Here is a 23,543-nt window from a genome sequence, read left to right as displayed (position 1 = left end):
AAGGGGGGTGCGAGGCCCAGTGCAAACTTGATGTGCGAGGTGGGGGGCTTTGCTTCATATATTCAGTTTAACAGCTGGGTAACTGAACTGCACACACATTTTTGACGAATAAATAATGTTCTAAATTATGAATTGGTCAGACGCGTTTGCAAAACGTTCTGAATTCACTCGCGTTCGTTTGGACTGCTCTCACACTGAATCATCTGAAGCAATTTCTCAATCAGTAAAACAAACAGACATTATCGAGAGAACAACCAGCCCTGTTTTTCAGTTGTTTTCGTCTGAACAAGATGTCTAATGTGACGCTAAATGAATGTCACGAATTAGCCTGTGTGGCTACGAATTACACTCGTTCTGCAGTACTGTTGCTCTCTCACTGATGGTAATAAGCCCCGTTTCCACCGAAATTACCCGGAACAATTTGTACCAGGAACTTTTTTTACGGGAAGACCTGTTACTGTCTCCATTTCCACTGCGGTCTAAAGTACCGTGAAGATTAGGCAAATTAGCTCAGAGACGTGGGACTGCACCCGACTGTTCCTCCCAGTCAGGAACGATGGACAGTAATCATTTTTGTGCGATACTGTCTGCAACAATAACAAGTGTGGAGGAGATACAAGCAGCGTTGCTTTTGCTATTTATGTATTGGTTTACTAAAGAGGTAATTAACTAAATGGCGGAAAAGAGACGAGCACTGATACTAAAGCGTATTCTGAAAGCTTGTAAAGCTAGATTTAAAATAAGACAACGTATGTTATTATCAGCTATTACGGACATTGACCGTGAGATTGCTGAGACGAACGCGCGCCATCGGACAGAAAGAGCAAGACTGATATTTACTGAACGCAGAACGAACCTCACAAAAGACTTTTAAAAATGCTGGTTGAAATAAAATGCTGTGTGACCCCCGAAAGTTCCTGAACTTTGAAAAAGTACTACCTCGCGAGCAGGGCCGTTTGGAGGGGGAAATATTTACCCGGAACTTCATTTAGACCCTGGTTCCTGCGGTCGAAACTCACCGAGTACCACCCCAAAGATCCTAGTTCCTGGGGAAAGTTCCTGCGGTGGAAACGCGGCTATACATAGGCTATAAATGCTTGTTTAGATGCACTATGTAACTTTTCCGTCCACTAGAGGTCTCCTGTTCAAAACAAAGGCGTAGTTTGATGATGGCAAGTTTGAGCACAGAATCTTGGGACATCTGGGGCCCGTTCTTCGTACCTCGCTTAATACATCTAAGATGATTTGACAGATCCCAGATCTTTTAATCGTGATAACTGATCTCTGGCTAATTTGGTTCTTCAAACGAATTTGCGGATTGGATTAAAATATCTGGATTAAATGATCTGAGATTACTGAGCGTTCTTTTTTTTCCCTGAAGAGGGCAGATGCATCGATACTCGAAACCACGATCAGCAATGCAGCGATTGGCTGGCGTCAAGACAGCAACGTAATGACATCATATAATTAAAAAGCCACCTGGCAAAAATTTGACAAATTACACAAAAAACCCCCACAAATTTCTGAACCTTTATAAGGAAACAGCCAAACCACCAAACCAACATAAAAGTTATAATAGATAAATGATAAATGTTTTTTTTTTTAAACATGATTACCAATTATTTATATTCACGATTTTATACATTATTTGTACACCCTTTACATTTTTATTTCAATGTTGTAATTTAATTTTTAATTTAATTTGAAGCAGATTTGTAACGTGACAGTTTCTTATGGGTCAAGATAAAATTATCCTCTCTTGCGCTGCATCAAGCCACTCCCATAATATCCGTGATCACTTAATGCACGGCTCAGATTAACTGTACAACGTGTGTAAACCAATAAAAACAAAATTATATAAATTAATTATTCCATCACAAATAAATTGCTCAATCAAGTGGCTGTGTCTATAGTATTATACACAACATTATACATTCTCATATACAATATATTTTTATACAAAACATTTTTATATTATTATTTAAAATTATTATTATTGCCCCTGGTTCAGTAATGCACACTTGTAATAAAGTAGCAGTGGCTGGGACAGATTTTAAGTATCACCTCAAGATGCAATCTAATCCTGTTTACATGAAATAAGCCTGCTCCCGAGCAGGTTTAAGCTTACGGACCTGTTACTATGAAAGCAAGTCCAGGATGAGCTTCGAAGAACCAAACAATCCAAGATCATGCCAAATCGTCAACAATCAAATCCAGCTAACTGAGTTAGCGAGGTACGAAGAACGGGCCCTTGGTCTTCACCTCGTGTTGGAGAATTTCACAAAAACATGTTGACATTGAGAGCTTGTGAATGTTAACATTGGGAGCATGAGAAATGCAGGGTCATCAGATAGGGAAGGCCCTTAATGTATGGGAACCACCTGTAAATTCAAAATACATCCTTGTGGTGATGATTTAATGCTGATTAATGATGTTTTTTTTTTAAAAATGGAAAGCAAGGGACTTTCCACCATTAGAAACAAATTGTATAGATTGATTATAATGGTGGCGAAAGCCAAGGTGGAGCTAGAAAGAAAAGATAATCGGGAAAGTACCCATTGGACATATAAAGATAAGAAAAGAGTATATAAGATGATGTTTTACCCTAAGAACTTCAGATGATCAGCTGGCATCTCACTTTGTTGTTCTGGCAATACAGTTTACCTTCTGAGACCTGGAACTTTGCTTCTGAGAGATTTTCTTCTTCACTGACTGAACTGAAAGGACACTTGCGACTTCGAAATTTTCCACGACACTCACAGCCGGTGGAAAATAATTGGGATAGGACTCGGGCAGAAATCATGTTCATGGATGTGATTATTAACGTTACTGTAGTATGAAGCAGAGCAGGACCGAGGGCAGTGGGAGCTGAGCAAGGCCGCAGGAGCAATTGTTAATAAGATGAACGCAACACACTCCTCGCGAGCAGTGGGAATTTTATAACAGTCGGCGGCGCAACTTCTGTTTTTCCGGTCTTGAGTATGAGGTAACGGAGCTCTGTTTATCATATTAGATACATCTGAGTGTGTTGAAAATGAAGTTATGATGTTACTCTGTGCATTCTCTCAGCGGCTGCTATGACACTTGTTGCACACTACAGTGAGAGTAAAGCGTTTCTGCAAAATAAAACCGGAAACCGAAGGTAACGCAGATATGATGCAATCAACAGGCGACTTCCTCACACGTCTCGGTTCTTTGGTTAAAATAGTGTAACCCCTGATCGAACCCAGGTCCGCCGGAATGAGAGTCGTTCGCTCTAACAAGGCGGCTAAAGGATGCAAACTCTAGCATCAGTCGCTAGAGCATCTCTTAAGATCAGAGGAGTGAGGTTTACTCGCACAGCAACTACTAGCTGGCCTCACGATTTACAAATAGTTGGAAACATTTGGGATATTGTAAGTACTCAACTGAACAAAATATATAACTCTGGCCTAGTGGTTTTCGGATATTTTACTGACATTTTTACATAGTGCATCTTTAACCTTTTAGTGTTAAAAAAAACCCTTTGTGTGTGCCGTCAGATGAAATCCTGCAGGCATCCATGCTTTCTCTATCCATGCAATAAATGCACATCCTTGAATGAGAGTGGATTTCTCTCAGAACTTCTCAGGTAATATATGGTTGGAACCATTCAGAGGCGGCCAAAATCAGAATTTAAAATGGACTGGAAAAAGCTGTCTCTATGTACTTGACGTGCAATGTCGTGCTGACTGACATGTATACGCATGAATCACTGTCACATGCACACGCTCAGAGCAATATTGTAAGTTACTGCATAATGGGCTACATTTTTAACAAGCAGAATAATACAGCACAAAGATACACATAGTCTCACTTTTAGCTGTCTTTTAACTATTATATTATTTCGAAGGCCAAAATATGAACTTAAAGTCAGCTGTAACTTTTATTTATTAACTTTTTTTTGCGCGAGGCCCTGTGCGGTCTCACACTTGGCACAGCCCTTGCGACGGTTGCTTCCTTGTCACACTCTGCAGCAACTCTGAATGTCTGTTACCCCTTTTCCACCAGAATGAACCGGGTGCTAGTTCAGAGCTAGTGCTAGTGCCAGTTCGACTGAGGAGCCTTCTAAGAACCGGTTTGCCTTTCCACAGGCTAGAGAGCCACCACAGAGCCAGGTCTTACGTCACTGTATACGTCTCATCTTTCTCAGCAATGCTAGCGAGACAGCGGGAAACACAAACACACCAGGCTTGTTTAGATGCATCGGCGCTGCGCAGACGATCAGCGTGTGATATCAAAACACTGCATTAGTGAATCAAAAGCATAAGGAGTCGTGTGCTCTCGTTGGACTCGTCATACGGCGATCGGTCTCTGCACAGCACCGCTGTATCTCGAACAAGCCTTCCATCAACAATGGCGAACGTTGCATTACTATTGATGCACATGGCTTTACGATCCTACATCGGCATCAAAACAAAGCGAATCCAACACATTCGTGCAGCTCGCCGTAATTTGTATAGACGGAGATTACAAACGAGCAGCAGCTATTAGCTCCATTAGCGGCTATTTCAAAAATGGCGGATCTCAAGTTTATGTTCGTCTTGTTGGTCATGGTAACCCCACCTCCAGCCCCTGACACAAGCGGTTCTTACTTCTAGACCAGCAATGTTTTGGTGCTACTTAAGAACCACTTTTCCTGGTTAGGAGCTGGTGCTTTGGGTGTGGAAAGACAGAACCGATTTGAAAACTAGGCTCCAGCACCAGCACTGCCTTCGTGGAAAAGGGGTATGTATGACTGCTGACCTTTTCTTTCAAGAAAAAAAACCTCGTCAAAGACAATTTGTATATTTGTCTCTTATTCAGAATTGTTATTGTTTATTTGCCACAACACTCACATCAGACGAGCCTTAGCAAAGTTTTTTGAAAGGCACATTCGGTGGAGGAGCAGCGACAGTTCCGACTTCAGTAATATTTTAACGGTGAAATTACAAACAAGAAATTCCTGAGACATGAAATTAAATGCATTACTATTGATTTTATTGACGTCATTCTACTAGCCTAGAAATCTAGACGCACCTTAGCGGCAGAAAATGTATTTTGCCGCGAGTGTAGTCTAACAACTCTCGGTAGACCTGAGAGCTGGAAAAACCAAACTCTGGTCAGGCCAATCACAGCGTGTGTAGAGTCGGTGGGCGGGCTTAACATAATGGCGGCACGTCACGGCAGAGTTACGGAGGTTCTGCGTGCTACTCGTAAACAAAGAAGCTGACAAACTTTGGTCTTTTGAATATGCTTTGGCCGCGACTCTGGAAGACTTGGAGTTAAGCTTTTCTTTGAGAAAATAACAAAGAACAGCACTGAAGTCATTCTTAAGAAAAGAAGATATGTTCGGAGTTTTGCCGACCGGATACGGCGAAAGTCTATCAACTAACGTTAGCTCGGCTTCACCTTCTTCTTTGCTCTGGTTGGTTGTGGCGCGTTAATGGCGCTATCCAATTGCGTGCAGAGGGAATTTGAAAGACAACCGTTTATCCCGCCCCCTTGTCAATGGTGAGTTTCCAGACCCAACATCTTGATGTGGGTCTGGCTTGTCAGGCTATCATTCTCCCAATTTTTTCACCACAAAATTTCGGGTAGGCTGGGCCTCCCCTGATGAGCCGCCACTATCTGTGAATTGAGAAAAGTTGCCTTTACATGTGTCTGTGGGAGTGGCAGAGGTTAGTTGTCACAATGAGTGAGAAAGGTTGGCATTGAGCAGCTAAAGCTCAAACCTCCAGGGAATCACCCTTTAAAAAAAAAAACGCTGAACAGAGGAGAGGCTGCAAAAAAAAAGAGAACACAAAATATCTCGTAATAAAACAATAATCAACATTGGCTTGGCTTTTCTGGCGAGAACGGAAGGATTTGAACTGTTGTAAAAGCAACGCAGAGATGGTGTTTTTATTATTTAACAGGTAAGTAAGGTATTTTATTGAACAGATAAATTTCCATGTGTCGCTTGCTAACAGAGTTCATTGTAAAGCATTATCTATTGTGAAGGGTTGTTTAATAATGGTTGTTGTAGCGCTGTGTTGAAAGGAATTACAGTGTCTGTTAATGGGTAAAGCTACAGTAACGTCTTCAGCTAGTCAGCTTGAGATGTTTTCCATTTAAACTGGTTATATCTCTTAAAGGATTAGTTCACCAAAAAATGACAATTAGCCCCTCAAGCCATCCTGGGTGTATATGACAATCTTCTTTCAGACGAACACAGTTATATTAAAAAATGTCCCGGCTCTTCCAAGCTTTATAATGGCAGTGAATGTTGGTTCGTTTTGAAGTCCATAAAAGTGCATCTATCCATCATATAACTGTTCCACACGGCTCTGGGCGTAATAAAGACCATCTGAAGTGAAGCGATGCTTTTGTGTAAGGAAAATATCCATATTTAAAACTTTATAAAGAAAAATGTTATATAACGTTAAAAAGTAAAAAACTTCCGGCATACCGCCTTCTGTATTCAATTTACGTAAAAAGTGTAGCGCCCGCGCCTCTCGCAGTTCAAAATGCTTACGACATTGCACACCAGTTACGCTCGTCAGACGTAGCGTAAGCATTTTGAACGGCGAGAGGCGTTACACTTTTTCTGTAAGTTGAATACGGAAGGCAATCGACTGGAAGCTAGATAATTTACTTCATAAAGTTTTAAATATGGATATTTTTCTTACACAAACGCATCGATTCGCTTCAGAAGACCTTTATTAACCACCACCACCACTAAATATTGAATAATAGGCTATTTGAGAAATAAATCTGAATGTTTATATCTCTATTCAATCTTTTCTCTAGTTGACATGAAGCCTTCTGAGAATTCTCATGGAGTTTCGAGGTCCGAGTCAACTAAGGAGGGCATGGAAACTTTGGTGCTGAGCAAAATGGAGGGATCAGCTGTGCTTTTTTGCCAACGCCTGCAGTATACAGTGAAAAGTATTGAGGTGCCAGATGGAAGTCCTTCAGATATTAAAACAGAAGCCGAACCATCCATCTTCCACTTTTCAAATGGCATAAAGACTCCTGATAAAAAATTCATCTGTAAGCTGTGTGGCATGGAGTATCAACGGAGTTTAAACCTGGTGCGTCACATGAGAATACACACGGGAGAGGCTCCATACACCTGTGAACTCTGTGGGAAGGGCTTCCGTCGTCCAGACTGGCTTAAAATTCACATCGCCATCCATACGGGTGAAAAACAGAAACGCATGAAGCGATTCAGTTGTGATCAGTGTGGGAAGAAGTTTGATTGCTCCACCGCACTCCAAAGTCATTTGTATAAACACAAAGGCGAGAGGCCGTTCGCCTGTCCGCACTGCGACAAGATGTTCTTCAGTCAGACCGATCTTAAACGCCATCACACTGATTGTCATTCTGAAAAAGAGTTTTATTGCCCCATGTGTGGAATCGGATTCTCACGCCGCTCGACGCTGCAGAAACACATGCGGATTCACACGGGAGAGAGGCCTTTCTCCTGTCCAGACTGTGGAAAGACTTTCCCTTATCAATACTCATTAGATATGCATCGTAAACTGCATTCAGCCAAAAGTTGATGTGATGCACATTCATGCATGTTACATGTATTTATAATTTACTCTGTTTATTCTAATATGCTCCATTATTTATTTATTACTCTTTGTTTTCTGCATGATGCCAATAAAGAGCATTTACATGGTTTCTTTATAACAATAAATCATGTTAACATTTTTCTAAAAGTCTGTTCATTTCAAATCCAACCGACCCAGTGGAACAGCTCATTTGCTCAATATAGAGCTATATGGCCATCTAGTGGCAAGGGTTATGAAATATCATGTTTTATTATTTGTTTGTTATCCACAAGAGGTCGGCAGAGACACCCAGATTGACCCAATGTGAGAGATTTTGAGCTGATTTGAGCAGTTATGCCGGTTTTGGAGAGTTACTTTGAATTTAAGTTGAAAGAACAACTGGACAAAAAACAGTATAAATTTAGGGCTTCGGGTCAACCATGTTGGTTACAGGTTGCGAGGGCAGGATGAGGGTTAAAGCAATAAGCTACTAAAAGTCATTTAAGCATTGCTATGAAAGGTTGATTTAAAGGCACAATATATAAGATTTTGGATTAACAAATCCAAAAACCAGAACAATATTATATATTTTGTTGACTTACATTACAATGTTTAAATCCAGAAAAATTAGCAAATTTAACCAGGAAATGGACCGTGTGTGTCGCCTATCAATGATTTTGTAGAAGCCATGGAAACAGTGGAGCAACTGTTTATTAGAAAAAGAAAACTTGTTTATTAGAAAAGTGAGCACTACAGTAAAGTAAGGATGCACCGAATCCAGATTTTTGGGGTTCGGCCAAATACGGAATCCACTGGTTAAGATTCTGCTGAAACCGAATACCGAATCCTATTCCCATCCTCAGTCCATTATCCCAATAAACACATTAATGAAGTAAACAACGTCCACAGCAGTGTAATGATGCTCATAATGCAAAATATGCAATGCAGTATTAAAATACAGCAGCAGTACAAGCTCCTGACTGGTGGAAAGCAAAGGAAAGGCGCTTCCCGAGGCTGGCCACTCTAGCGAGGCGTTATCTCTGTATTCCTGGGGCATCAGTGCCATCTGAAGCCCTGTTTAAGGCTTTTCGTAGTGTGGTTTTGGTCAAGTTTACTAAAGTAAACATTGTCTCACATGTTCTTCTCGCCGCTGTTTCCTGATGGTTTATAGAACAATTACCTCGAGTCACCCTTTGTCATTTCAAAGAACAACACAACGGAGAGCGCAGGAGGCGCGCGCGCAGTCATTGGAGGCTCGTGCTACAGAGACAGACGAAAGTATAAACGGCATGAGAGGGTGTTTTCAGGCTGTGCTCCAGACTAACCCACATCACTTAGACATGTTACCATTAAAAAAACAAACATGCAAGGTGTGGATTGAGGTAGGTCTGCTATTTTTATTTGACTAAAAAACTATTCCGGTTCTTCAAAGCTTCAAACAGATTCAGTGTATTTTCGTTTTGTCATCTTAATTTGGTAATTATTTAAGTGAAAAATACTTAGTGTAGGCCTAGCGCCTATTTATTTTATTCTTTTTATTTATATTTTATCTGATCTGTATGCTGCTGTTTGCACGGTAAAATAAACCCATGAAAAAAGTGTCTTTTTAACGGGTCACAGACACTCGTCAATCGTATTTTTATTTAATGCCAATTGAAAATTATAATCTTATCAGTTAACGGTTAATAATCGGATAATGAGCAGCGGTTGTCGGTTGGGAAAATTAACCCGAAATGAGCACCTCTACAGCAGTGTATTTTTAATTCAATTAAATTTTGATTAAGAATAGGCAACATCATGCCAGGATGACTGTGCTTCCTTTGTCGTACCTGAAGTTGCTGCATTTTGGCTGCTGTCTGTAGATTCCCTCATGCACAACTCTTATTTTTTCGGATGTTTCATACGCAAATGTTTTAACAGCGGCTGTTGTTTAGGGTGCATGCCACCACGAGACAAATCGGCATTGCAAATTGAACATGTAGCTTGACTTGAAGTGCCTTCTTTTGACTGAAAGTACTGCCAAACACGTTTTCTGATCACAAGTTCCATTTTCACTTTCTCACTGCCTTCTGCATTAGAACGGTCCAGCTAGTAAACACCTTCCCATAATCAATGGCGGCGTCATTACGTTCGACCAGCGGAGGCGCATAGTGCAAGCCTAGGGTTCGGTGGAAAAAAATTCTAAGGTTCGGCAGAAACCGAACCCCGTCAAAAAGCCCAATATTCAGCCGAATCCGAAAACACGAATCCTGGATTCGGTGTATCCCTACAGTAAAGTTAATACATTTTTAATACATTAGCTCATCCATGACTATGATTTCTGCCCAAGTCCTGTTGGATTCTTTTCCACCGGCTGTAGAGTTGACTGAGGACAACAACTCCCATGATTCCGTGAAATCAAGGCGTCATCAAGCTACGCCTTTGTTTTGAATAAGTGACCTCTAGGGGCGAAAATTACATATTGTGCCTTTAATCGAGAGTTAATGGAGAATAAATGCTATTTTTTTTAAATGTAAGCATTTGTGTTGCTGTATTTTAATCCTGAAATTTAGCGTTCCATAACTTTTAATAAACTTTACTTCTACACTTCTTATAATTTACCTTATTTAGTTGTTGCAGATTAACCTTCATTTCTCCTTACCATATAGACTAATTTCAATACATTTATGTAAAACCATATTTATTGTGCAACATGATAAACTCTCGGGATCTATTGTGTAAATCACAGCAGGAATGTGTGGAAGCTGTCAATTTGCTCACAGGGGTTGAATGTGAGATGGACACGTTCAAGGTGTAGGTAGGTATATTCGGGAGTTGCCCAGAGAAAAAAAGAAGATGTGGGATGGAAAAGGGAAGCAGCGTATTTCCCCACCTGGGTTTAATGAAATATAGATGCAACCACTCTTCCCACATACAGGAGGATGAGTGGGGAAAAGTACAACATTGAACATTTTACTTCATCAGTTAGTGACAAGTACAGTACGTGACTGTTACAAAGCCACCACAACCTCATTTTTATTCAATATATCCATTACATTAAATTTACATTAATTACTTTCAATGGCTTTATGAATTTCGACTAACTTCAAAAAACACAGTGTTGTGGAACACGTTTTTGACCGCATAACATGTTGTTAGGTTTATGCGAATGTGGTTATTTAAGGACAATTATAGATACATTAAGTTCTCATTCGTAAGCAGATATCATAGGCTGTTGAGACTGTTCCTTTGGCAAGGTCACATGCCTAACAACAACTGCTAACACAACATTAGATAAAACATATGCAATACGTTTCCCTTCAAGGTCGAATCACAGCACCAATATCACCAATACATCCACACAGAGCAAACGTGAGCTGACATAACTTCTACTAATAATTCATTGTCCCATTTTAACATATTTTGATCAATGGTGCTGTAAACCCTAAAGAGTAAAAAAATGGCAAGTTTGCATATGTGTTGGTGCTACATGGTATTCTGACAACAAAAAACACGGACCTTCCGAGTCAAGGTCCCTGTCAAATGAATGTGGTATTCCTCCTAATAGCCGAAGGGGGCAGTACTGTGTATGTTTAGGATTTAGGACTTTTGAATAAAGAAGAAGCAGCATGCACGAGAAAGTTGTAAATAGACCACAGAACGTTCTATTCATTGGAACTACAATATTGACGATTTGCAAGTAAGTGCTTTGTTATTAAGATTTAAAATTGTTTAAAATTTGAAGACTAACTTTTGTGAGTTGAAAAATAACGACAAACAAAAATGACAAACACATTTTAAACATTTAGGGTCTCCCTATTTTATGACCAAATGTCCCCTTACAAGGATAGTTATGCCACTAACATGCGTTGGTTCATGTGAGGAAAACAGCTTTTAAATTATACGAAATAGTTTTTTGTTTTTTTTAAATGTTAAAATGCAGAAAGATATGTAATGGTATGTAGGTAGGTTATGTCTATGGAAAGTACCCATAAAACATAGAAACCCAACGTGTGTGTGTGTATATATATATATATATATATATATATATATATATATATATATATATATATATATATATATATATATATATATATATATATTACACATATATTCTTTTTTTTCTGATTGTATATATTCAAAATTTTAAAACATAAAATTGCTGAGTAAAAAAAATTGAATCTTTTGTATAAAAAATAAATATATATATATATATATATATATATATATATATATATATATATATATATATATATATATATATATACACACGACCGTTCAAAAGTTTGGGGTCAGTACTTTTTTCTTTAAGAAAAATAAATGAATACTTTTATTCAGCAAGGATGTTAAACTGATAAAAAGTGATAGTAAAAATGTATATTGTATTGTTAGAAAATATTTCTATTTTTAATAAGTGCTTTTCTTTTTAACTTTTTATTCATCAATAAATCCTGAAAAAAATATCACAGGTTCCAAAAATAAATAAATAAATTAAGGAGCACAACTGTTTCCATAATAAATCAGTATATTAGAATGATTTCTGAAGGATCATGTGACACTGAAGACTGGAGTAATGATGCTGAAAATACAGCTTTGATCACAGAAATAAATTATATTTTAAAGTATATTAAAATAGAAACCAGTATTTTAAATAGTAATAATATTTCAAAATATTACAGTTTTTTCTGTATTTTTTATCAAATAAATGCAGGCTTGATGAGCATAAGAGACTTCTTTCAAAAACAAAGTTTTTCTTTCCTCACTTTAGATTAAGTTGTCGGGTGATCTCTTAGCTGAAAACTTTATTCTTACATCTTGAAACAAGTACTCTCATTGGTTCACTGACTTCCACCTGTTGACTCTTTCCTGTTGTTAACCTGTTAGTGCCTAAAAACTTCCTTCTACACTCACACATATGCTCAATTCCTCTTATTATTATTGAAGACTACATTTCTTCTTATGCAACGACCTTCATATTTTAAGTGTGTGGTAATTGTCCAAATAACTTATGAGGTTATTGTATCATTCATTTATGGGAAATTTGGGGTTAATGAGTACAGTTGAGGAATATATCAGAATATTTACATCTTTATTCAATTTATTTCCCTAGGTGATGGCTGGGGTCCTGAATGCATCGACATGAAGCCTTCTCAGAATCTTTTAGGAGTTTCGAGGTCCGAGTCAACTAAGGAGGGCATGGAAACTTTGGTGCTGAGCAAAATGGAGGGATCAGCTGTGCTTTTTTGCCAACGCCTGCAGTATACAGTGAAAAGTATTGAGGAGCCAGATGGAAGTCCTTCAGATATTAAAACAGAAGCCAAACCATCCATCTCCCACTTTTCAAATGGCATAAAGACTCCTTGTAAAAAATTCATCTGTAAGCTGTGTGGCATGGAGTATCGCCAGAGCATAAGCCTGGTGCGTCACATGCGAATACACACGGGAGAGGCTCCATACACCTGTGAACTCTGTGGGAGAGGCTTCCGACGTAAAGACTGGCTTAAACTGCACAGCAGCGTCCACACGGGTAACAAACGAAAGAGCGTGAAGCGCTTCAGTTGTGATCAGTGTGGGAAGAAGTTTACTGGCTCCACCGCACTCCAAAGTCATTTGTATAAACACAGAGGCGAGAGGCCGTTTGCCTGTCCGCACTGCGATAAGACGTTCTTCAGTCAGACCAACCTTAAACGCCATCAGGTCGATTATCATTCTGACAGCAAACAGTTTTGTTGCCCCGTGTGTGGAAGTGGATTCTCACGCCTTTTTTCACTGGAGAAACACATGCGGATTCACACGGGAGAGAGGCCTTTCTCCTGTCCGGACTGTGGAAAGACTTTCCCTTATCAATACTCCTTAGATATGCATCATAAATGTCACTCAGCCAAAAGTTGACGTAATGCACATTCATGTATGTCATGATTTTTTTATTCTATATATTCGTATTTGTTTTATTCGTATTTGAATTATATTTTTTCTTTCTGAATCTACTTATACCTGTTCACTGCCAATAAAGAGCTTGACTACACTTGATATTCCTTTTTAGTTTTGTTTTTCTCCATCGTTTACATTTTTCAAGTTATACATAGGGCTGTGCAATTAATCGAATTTCGATTTCGATTTCGATTTTGCCTCCCAACGATCACCAAAATAGTACAATCGAGAAAAAACGATTATTTTGCCTTGCGTTCTGAATGAAACGCGCATGCGCTCATCCGCCCCTCCCGAAGCCACAAACTTTCTCAGATCGGGAGTCTCGTGTGCATATCATCCGCTGGAATTTAAAAACTCGGCGCGAGTAAAGATGGCAGAAGGAGGGCAGTTACAGCAGCGTTTGGTGAGCAAAAAAGGCAAAACCAACTCCGTTGTCTGGGAACAGTTTGGCTTTGAGGAATCAGACGACGAGCAGAAACATGCTACGTGCAAGATTTGCTACATGGTAGTGACTGCAACGCAAGGGAACATCACGAATTTGTTTAACCACTTGAAAATTAAACAGAGTGACCTATGACAATCTAATGAAGAAACAAAAATTGACGAGAGCAGGGGTGCCGTGTAAACGTCCTTTTTTCCCCTCATATTTTTCAAATAATTCTCTCTTTGTAAACTTTGTTCAATGCATGCGAGTGCTGCCGTATGTTTGAATATGACCAGTCGTTTTGCCCGTCATCACCCGGGTTTAGTGCCAGAAGACGCGAATGAGAAGCCGCGCGCGCTGTGAGGAATTGTATCTCTGTGCGTTCATCCGGGAGCGCGCACACGTCTCACAGCGCGCAAATACTGAGTTCTCTTTCAAGTCTTGCTCTTGAACGGACAAACTCACACAAAACGTATGTCAACATGTCCATCTTGATGAGTATCCTAGCAGACATAGTCTGTATATGCCTTAAGTAAACTTTATACAGTCGATAAAGACGACGCATATCCGATCCGGATTGAATGGCTTTTGTAAGTTTAATAGGATTCATCTTTAATTTATGCACTCAAATATGCAATGTTATTTTACATTTGAGACATTTCTGTACCTGAAAACTAAGGTTAGACGTACCTGAAAAGCATATCTAGCCGAACCATATTGTTGATCTTATTTATTTGTGATTATCATTTTTACATGAATACTTTTATACTTTGATTTGAATATATGTTATATTATTTATTTTAATAGTTCAAAAAGTACAACAAATGTTACAATTTCAATTGAATTGTTGAAAGGTGTATTTTTAATAAATACAACACATTCCCAAAGTCATGTGAAATAATCGTGTTACATAATCGTGATTTCAATATTGACCAAAATAATCGTGATTATGATTTTTTCCATAATCGAGCAGCCCTAATACATACACTATATTGCCAAAAGTTTTGCGACGCCTGCCTTTACATGAACTTTAATGACATCCCATTCTTAATCTGTAGGGTTTAATATGGAGTTGACCCACCCTTTGCAGCTCTAACAGCTTCAACTCTTCTGGGAAGGCTTTCCACAAGGTTTAGGAGTGTGTTTATGGGGATTTTTGACCATTCTTCTAGATGCTCATTTGTGAGGTCAGGCACTGATGTTGGACGAGAAGGCCTGGCTTGCAGTCTCTGCTCTAATTCATCCCAAAGGTGTTCTATCGGGTTGAGGTCATGACTTTGTACAGGCCAGTCAAGTTCCTCCACACCAAACTCGCTCATCCATGTCTTTATTGATTTGCGCAGAGCGCAGTCATGTTGGAACAGGAAGGGGCCATCCCCAAACTGTTCCCACAAAATTGGGAGCATGAAATTGTCCAAAATGCCTTGGTGGGCTGAAGCATTAAGAGTTCTTTTCACTGGAACTAAGGGGCCAAACCCAACCCCTGAAAAACAACCATGGAAGTGATTGGAACACCTGAATTCAATGATTTGGAGGAGTGTCCCAATACTTTTGGCAATATAGAGATCGCTAAGACATGTGACCAAATGGGCGGCAACGTCATCAGAATGCAAAGAATTATGGGTACGTTTGGCCCGTTTACATGGCCTGGCATAGCAGGCTAGTGTTCTGGCATGAATATAATTAAACATTAGAGAGAAAAACAGAATATAATCCTAGAAAATGCAGCGGGCTAAAGAAAACATTGTCGGACCATATTGCCTAAAACTAAATCCTAATGCAAAGATGAGATCTGATGAGAAAAAGGGAATCAAATGACTGGATCCTTACGAGCTGAGCGACTGGTCAAGGGACGTCAAACTGTTGCCCAACTTCCAGCACCCATATATATACAAATACATGATATTAAGTGTTGTTAGTGCGTACACACACACACACGCAAAGTTTTCAGAATTCAAGTCGCTGCAGTCTTTTTTACAGATGGATGGGTCTAGGACCTGGAGATTGTAAAAGTGTGGCAGAAAACTGTCATCCGTTCAAAGTTATGCTAATGTTTTAAGCACCACACTCCTCGCTCTCTCTCATCTATCTGCATGCAGTCCGAATTGAACAAACCTCTGTGTGTGTGTGTGTGTGTGTGTGTGTGTGTGTGTGTGTGTGTGTGAGTGAGGGCGGCTACACACTGCAAGGCTGGCGTGTCCGTTTTTATTTCGGCTCCCATGTTAACAGGTTAGAGCGTACACACTGCCTGCGTGAGACGCGGAAAACGCGTGCATGCTGGAAATAGAACAGACGCCTATCTTTCACGCGACACGCACGCGTGTTGGAAGCGTTTAACATGAAGTATAGGCCTTCCACTTCGTCACCTAGCAGCAGCATCGCCGCGTCAGACACGCTTCTGGTGTGCAGACACAGAAAACGCCACGCTTGCAGTGTGTAGCCGGCCTGAGAGAGGGGGGAGCGGGCGCAATCCAACAGTGGACACTAAAAATATACTCCGTCATTTTGTTCATACAGGACATACTTATATTTGTATATCCCGTTCTTAAGCTTTATGCCACTTCTATCGTGAGAACGACTATTGCAGTTTATAACACAGCAGGTAGACGGCATCTTGAACACTGCTTTCTTCCCTCCATGCAAAGAAGTCTGGCGACCGGCGCCCGTTGTGCCGCAGATTCCCAAAATGCTTTGCGTTTACCACTGGGAATACGTCATGATGACGACACATTAGCAATCTCTATTGCACCGCGAGGATCGAAGGAAACGAGGAAAAGGTGAGGAAACAACTTTTGTGTCAAAAGTTGGAGCTGCTCATTTGTGGTTCAGATACAGAAGAACATTGCAAGTAAGTGCTTTATGATTAAGATTTAAGATCATTGACCAATGTTTTTCAGATCGAGCTTGTGAATTTTAAAGTGAAAATGATTTCAAATGATATAGGCATTTAAGTTAAAATCGAAATGCATGTATAAGGCAAAATAGGGCTGGGTGGACAATATCAAATAATCAAATCTTCAGTTGATTAAATCGATCTTGTCCATCCTTGTTTCTGTTGATTTGTGAGCAAACTTCATTAAACATTTATTTGTAGCAAGCCTGCCAGCCAATGATTGCAATACGCTGTTACTTTTGATGTGAAACAAAGTCTTAGCTTTCATATTTTGTCACTTTTATCACAAAATTCAAGCAACAAATGCCATTTTGACGCAACAGATTCACCTGCCGCTTGAACTAAAAGAAACTATATTCTACAAAAATTACAGGTTGTTTCCCAAATAATATGAGATTATGAAAGCTGCAACAAACCGTTAGACAGAAAGCCTTGCTTTTCCTTTGTAAACATGCACTAGACTGAGGCGTTTTCCATTGCGCTTGCAGCATTTGTTTTTTGCAGCTTTCTAAAAATGCAGGGGCAGATAGACCTGCATCTTCCAGTCATCTTTTTCCTGACTAATATTGTGGAATATTTCTAATAATCAAAATATGAGTTAAACAAGTAATCCATGAGAATTGTATCTTTTTACTTTAACAAGTTATTCTTCTATTATAGTCAACTGTGTGTGCTCACATATGACGAGTAGGCCTAGCCATATAATAGCCATATAATAATCTGTCGTGATGAACTGAAAACTCTTGAGAAAGCATCGGATGAACTGAGATCTCTTGTTTTACTTAATTTAGTTTCTGATATAGTGGTAGGCTATATGAACTGCATTGACTCTACCTTGGAGTATGTGGAAAAGGGTATTTAAAGGCGTAGGTGATTTGTTCCAAGGGGGTAATCCTACACCCGGAAAGCGTACCTTCCATAGGGGCAGCCATTGCTAACCAAGCCATCACCTGCTGTTAGCATCCCATTGACTCCCATTCATTTTGTTGTCACTTTGACAGCGAATAACTTTACATCTGAGGCGTTTAAAGACTCCATTCGTCCATTGTTTATTTCTAAAGAAACACGACAATGTATAAAAGGCTCCATTACCTTGTATCTTACACTATTGCCCGGTAGAAGCCGTTTTTGTAAAAATAGGCTAACGTTGTGTCATAGCCACGCGACTCCCTGTCGCAGCATAGTAGAGAAATTACCGTATAGACAGGAGGAGAAGCTTGCAGGCAATCTTTTGCTGTCTATGAGGCAATCGGGGGGACGTGGAGGCATAAAGTCCGATAAAGTCAAGGGAGAAGCATGGGGAGAAGCCCATAGAAAGCCAACAGCAACGGGACAAAATATTTAAACAATGTGATTCAGGGGAGACATCCTGTCAGATCAACGGAAATACTTTTTTTTATAAAGAGTTCAACAATTCTTCAATAATTATTTTAAATGATTTATTTTGTCATGCATTTGAACTCTATTCTAACATTATTAAAAATATGCTAATTCGTCTCTTTAGTTACGTCATGCCAGTAGTAATATTATGTTCTTCTTCACGCCAATATCCGGATTCGATTCCAACTAGCAGCATGCTTTTGTCATTCAAAAAATGGCTAAACTGCCATTTATGACACATTTAAGAAAGAAACACGTCTTGACAAAGATGACAGGACGCCAAACACTTTTGTCGTTTGAAAGTGAACTAACAGAATATGGTGATCTTATCAACATCTTCAATTCAAATCCCAGCCAACTCCGATTTGTTTAGAACAGACATCAGCCATACAAGGTAAGCTATGGGTAGGTTTTTAGTCTGGCCCACCGTGGCATGGCAATGCAATATTTGCATGTAATATTTGTGAGCAAGTGGTTTTCTGAAATGTACATAAGCCACATGCACTGTATTAGCAATGGCATGTTGTTGATACAGGACTCAGACATTGTGATTTCTCTTCGTGATATAGTTCAGGACTCGGGTTGGATCTCTCTCCTGCTTTGTTTTTGTTTTCAATTTTTTCGGTTGTGATCAGTGTGGGAAGAATTTTTCCATCAGAACACAGGATGTGAGTTTACAGGATGTGTGTGTAAATCTACATGACATTCATTCAGAGGCCCCTCTTAGTTCATTAACCCTTTCCTTTCTGTGTTTTTTCCTCCTACATGTATTATATTTTAGACATTTATTTAGTTGATGGGAAGAAAACCCTTAATGTCTCTTCACAATATATATAGCTATACAGTGGTGAGAACAAGTATTTGATACACTGCCGATTTTGCAGGTTTGCCCACTTACAAAGCATGTAGAAGTCTGTAATTTGTATCATAGGTACAACTGTGAGTGACGGAATCTAAAACAAAAATCCAGAAAATCACATTGTATGATTTTTAAGTAATTAATTTGCATTTTATATCATGACATAAGTATTTAATACATCAGAAAAGCAGAACTTAATATTTGGAACAGAAATCTTTGTTTGCAATTACAGAGATCATACGTGTCCTGTAGTTCTTGACCAGGTTTGCACACACTGCAGCAGGGATTTTGGCCCAATCCTCCATACAGACCAGATGCTTCTTACAGAGCCACTCCTTAGTCGCCCTGGCTGTGTGTTTCGGGTCGTTGTCATGCTGGAAGACCCAGCCACGACCCATCTTCAATGCTCTTACTGAGGGAAGGAGGTTGTTGGCCAAGATCTCGCGATACATGGCCACATCCATCCTCCCCTCAATACGGTGCAGTCGTCCTGTCCCCTTTGCAGAAAAGCATCCCCAAAGAAAATGTTTCCACCTCCATGCTTCACGGTTGGGATGGTGTTCTTGGGATTGTACTCATCCTTCTTCTTCCTCCAAACACGGCGAGTGGAGTTTAGACCAAAAAGCTCTATTTTTGTCTCATCAGACCACATGACCTTCTCCCGTTCCTCCTCTGGATCATCCAGATGGTCATTGGCAAACTTCAGACGGGCCTGGACATGCGCTGGCTTGAGCAGGGGGACCTTGCGTGCGCTGCAGGATTTTAATCCATGACGGCGTAGTGTGTTACTAATGGTTTTCTGTGAGACTGGGGTCCCAGCTCTCTTCAGGTCATTGACCAGGTCCTGCCGTGTAGTTCTGGGCTGATCCCTCGCCTTCCTCATGATCATTGATGCCCCACGAGGTGAGATCTTGCAGGTGCCCCAGACCGAGGGAGATTGATCGTCATCTTGAACTTCTTCCATTTTCTAATAATTGCGCCAACAGTTGTGGCCTTCTCACCAAGCTGCTTGCCTATTGTCCTGTTGCCCATCCCAGCCTTGTGCAGGTCTACAATTTTATCCCTGATGTCCATACACAGCTCTCTGGTCTTGGCCATTGTGGAGAGGTTGGAGTCTGTTTGATTGAGTGTATTTTATACAGGTAACGAGTTCAAACAGGTGCAGTTAATACAGGTAATGGGTGGAGAACAGGAGGGCTTCTTAAAGAAAAACTAACAGGTCTGTGAGAGCCGGAATTCTTACTGGTTGGTAGGTGATCAAATATTTATGTCATGCAATGAAATGCAAATTAATTATTTAAAAATCATATGTGATTTTCTGGATTTTTGTTTTAGATTCTGTCACTCACAGTTGAAGTGTACCTAAAAATTACAGACTTCTACATGCTTTATAAGTGGGCAAAACCGCAAAATCGGCAGTGTATCAAATACTTGTTCTCCCCACTGTATATTAGTGCTGTCAAATCGATTCATCGTGATTAATCACACCAAAATAAAAGCTTGTGTTTACATAATATATGACTTTTGCTGAAGTGTTTTTCTTAAATTGCTAATGCAACCTTTTACACCACAGACCAAGCATTGCTTGGTCATTAGTTGACCTAAATTGGTATTAACTAATAGTGTATTTAAATGTAACAGCTGACAGCTGATTGGTTGATTGTAATCCATTATATACCTTTCTATCAAAGTTATCCGACACTATCAAGATGAATTTGTTCTGACACAGTTAGCTCTGAATTATTTTCATATTTTATTACCATTTTCCAAACTATAGCAAATAAACTGTGATAATGTGAGAAAAGGTTGAAGGTTTTGGACATTTTGAACATTTTGGTTTAACTATAGGTGAATGAAAAATTGATTATCTTCTCTCAATTCTCTTACTGAACATGCACACACAATATTTATATTCTTGCAACTTTTGAGTTAGCCTATACACCTAAGGAATAAATATTAGTGTTTAATTTCTCAATTCTGTTTCTCCAGTAGTTGCTGTTTCTCTTGGTGTCTTGACTGCATCGATATGAAGCCTGTGATCAAAATGGGGGAGTCTAATACCGAACGGGATTGTGCATCAGAGATCCCTGGTACAAAATTCATCTGTAAGCTGTGTGGCAAGGAGTTCAGCCGCAGCACACATCTGGCACGTCACATGCGAATACACACGGGAGAGGCTCCATACACCTGTGAACTCTGTGGGAGAGGGTTTCGTTGTGCAGAATGGCTTAAAATGCACAACACCATCCACACGGGTAACAAACGAAAGAGCGTAAAGAGCTTCGGTTGTGATCAGTGTGGGAAGAAGTTTACTGGCTCCACCGCACTCCAAAGTCATTTGTATAAACACAGAGGCGAGAGGCCGTTCGCCTGTCCGCACTGCGACAAGACGTTCTTCAGTCAGACCAATCTTAATCGCCACCACACTGATTGTCATTCTGGAAAACGGTTCTGTTGCCCCGTGTGTGGCATCGGATTCTCACGCCGCTCGACGCTGCAGAAACACATGCGGATTCACACGGGAGAGAAGCCTTTCTCCTGTCCAGACTGTGGAAAGACTTTCCCTTATCAATACACCATGAATATGCATCGTAAACTGCATTCAGCCAAAAGCTGACGTGATGCACATTCATGTATGTCACATGAATTTATCATTTAGCCTACTGTTTATTCTTATTTGTTTTCAGCTATACATCCTACTTATTGACAATTTACCTTCACAAGGCCAATAAAGTGCTTCACATGGTTTCTTATTATACGTTTTTCTTAATTGCTTGCATACCTACTAAAGTTATAGTAAATCACATTAACAGTTTTCAAAAAAAAAGGTTATACATACAAGTTATGAATCTGTTAAAAACATGCAACATTTGATGTCTTGTTTTTTCACATTATTTTCCCCAATAACAAAGTTGCTTTTCTTTAGATAAGGTCTGTAAACTCCTTTCAATCTCACATTTCAAGAAAAACAAAGGTAAAATTGTGTACGAAGGTTATAACTTTTTGACAGTTAAAAAAAAGAAAAAAAAATCCTGTATAAAAACAATTAAAAATTAATTTTAAAAAAAAAAGTCACCTCAGATAAAAAAAATTCGAACAACCATATACAAACATTACTGCTTATAAGTAACACTTTCAACTTTCAAAATGTCTTGGTATGCTGAAGCATTAACAGTTCCTTTCACTGGAACTAAGGGGCCAAACCCAACCCCTCACCATAATCCCCCATCCACCAAACATTACACTTGGCACAATGCTGTCAGGCAAGTACAGTTCGCCTGGCAACCGCCAAACCCAGACTCATCCATCGGATTGCCAGAGAGAGAAGCGTGATTGGTCACTCCAGAGAACACGTCTCTACTGCTCTAGAGTCCAGTGGCGGCGTGCTTGACACCACTATATCCCACTTGCTGATGTAAGGCAAGGCAAGGCAAGGTATCTGTAGCTATTGACTGCAGAAAGTTGGCGACTACTGTGCACCTCAGCATGCGCTGACCCCGCTCTGTGTGGCTGAGTTGCTGTTGTTCCCAGTTGCTTCCACTTTGTTATAATACCACTAACAGTTGACAGTGGAATATTTAGTAGTGAGGAAATTTCACGAATGGGCTTATTGCACAGGTGGCAACCTATCACGGTACCATGCTTGAGTTCACTGAGATCCTCCTAGTGCTTGATTTTATACACCTGTGGCCATGGAAGTGATTAGAACACCTGAATACACTGATTTACTTACTTTTTGGCAATGTAATGTATATACACAAAGATTTGAATTGTTCTAGAAAAACAGAAATTCCAGAAAGTTCTTGACAGTCCTAGCTACTTACACTCACCTAAAGGATTATTAGGAACACCATACAAAGACTGTGTTTGACCCCCTTTCACCTTCAGAACTGCCTTAATTCTACGTGGCATTGATTCAACAAGGTGCTGAAAGCATTCTTTAGAAATGTTGGTCCATATTGATAGGATAGCATCTTGCAGTTGATGGAGATTTGTGGGATGCACATCCAGGGCACGAAGCTCCCGTTCCACCACATCCCAAAGATGCTCTATTGGGTTGAGATCTGGTGACTGTGGGGGCCATTTTAGTTCAGTGAACTCATTGTCATGTTCAAGAAACCAATTTGAAATGATTCGAGCTTTGTGACATGGTGCATTATCCTGCTGGAAGAAGCCATCAGAGGATGGGTACATGGTGGCCATAAAGGGATGGACATGGTCAGAAACAATGCTCAGGTAGGCCGTGGCATTTAAACGATGCCCAATTGGCACTAAGGGGCCTAAAGTGTGCCAAGAAAACATCCCCCACACCATTACACCACCACCAGCAGCCTGCACAGTGGTAACAAGGCATGATGGATCCATGTTCTCATTCTGTTTACGCCAAATTCTGACTCTACCATCTGAATGTCTCAACAGAAATCGAGACTCATCAGACCAGGCAACATTTTTCCAGTCTTCAACTCTCCAATTTTGGTGAGCTTGTGCAAATTGTAGCTTCTTTTTCCTATTTGTAGTGGAGATGAGTGGTACCCGGTG

At 39.9% G+C, this 23,543-nt stretch overlaps 2 protein-coding genes across 2 annotated transcripts in view; both read left to right on the top strand.

Moving 5' to 3' along the window:
- Positions 1–7,700, top strand: part of LOC307142444 (uncharacterized protein) — a 120,513-nt gene extending 112,813 nt beyond the window's left edge. The window contains exon 4 of the mRNA XM_079843322.1: positions 6,790–7,700. Within this exon, the coding sequence (XP_079699448.1) occupies positions 6,790–7,544 (755 nt within the window). The 3' untranslated portion in view covers positions 7,545–7,700. The remainder of the gene's footprint in view (positions 1–6,789) is intronic.
- A 4,956-nt stretch (positions 7,701–12,656) lies between these two features.
- On the top strand, positions 12,657–13,409 carry LOC307141827 (uncharacterized protein; the record flags this gene model as incomplete). The annotated part of the gene is made up of 1 exon (XM_079842279.1): positions 12,657–13,409. The coding sequence occupies one exon, from the start codon at positions 12,657–12,659 to the stop codon at positions 13,407–13,409; it is 753 nt and encodes a 250-aa protein (XP_079698405.1).
- Between the last annotated feature and the right edge of the window lie 10,134 nt (positions 13,410–23,543).

Source organism: Gobio gobio (assembly GCF_949357685.1).
Source record: "Gobio gobio genome assembly, chromosome: 18".
Taxonomy (NCBI): Eukaryota; Metazoa; Chordata; class Actinopteri; order Cypriniformes; family Gobionidae; genus Gobio; species Gobio gobio.
The sequence above is the reverse complement of the archived record's forward strand: the minus strand, read 5'-3'. Positions and strand labels throughout refer to the sequence as shown.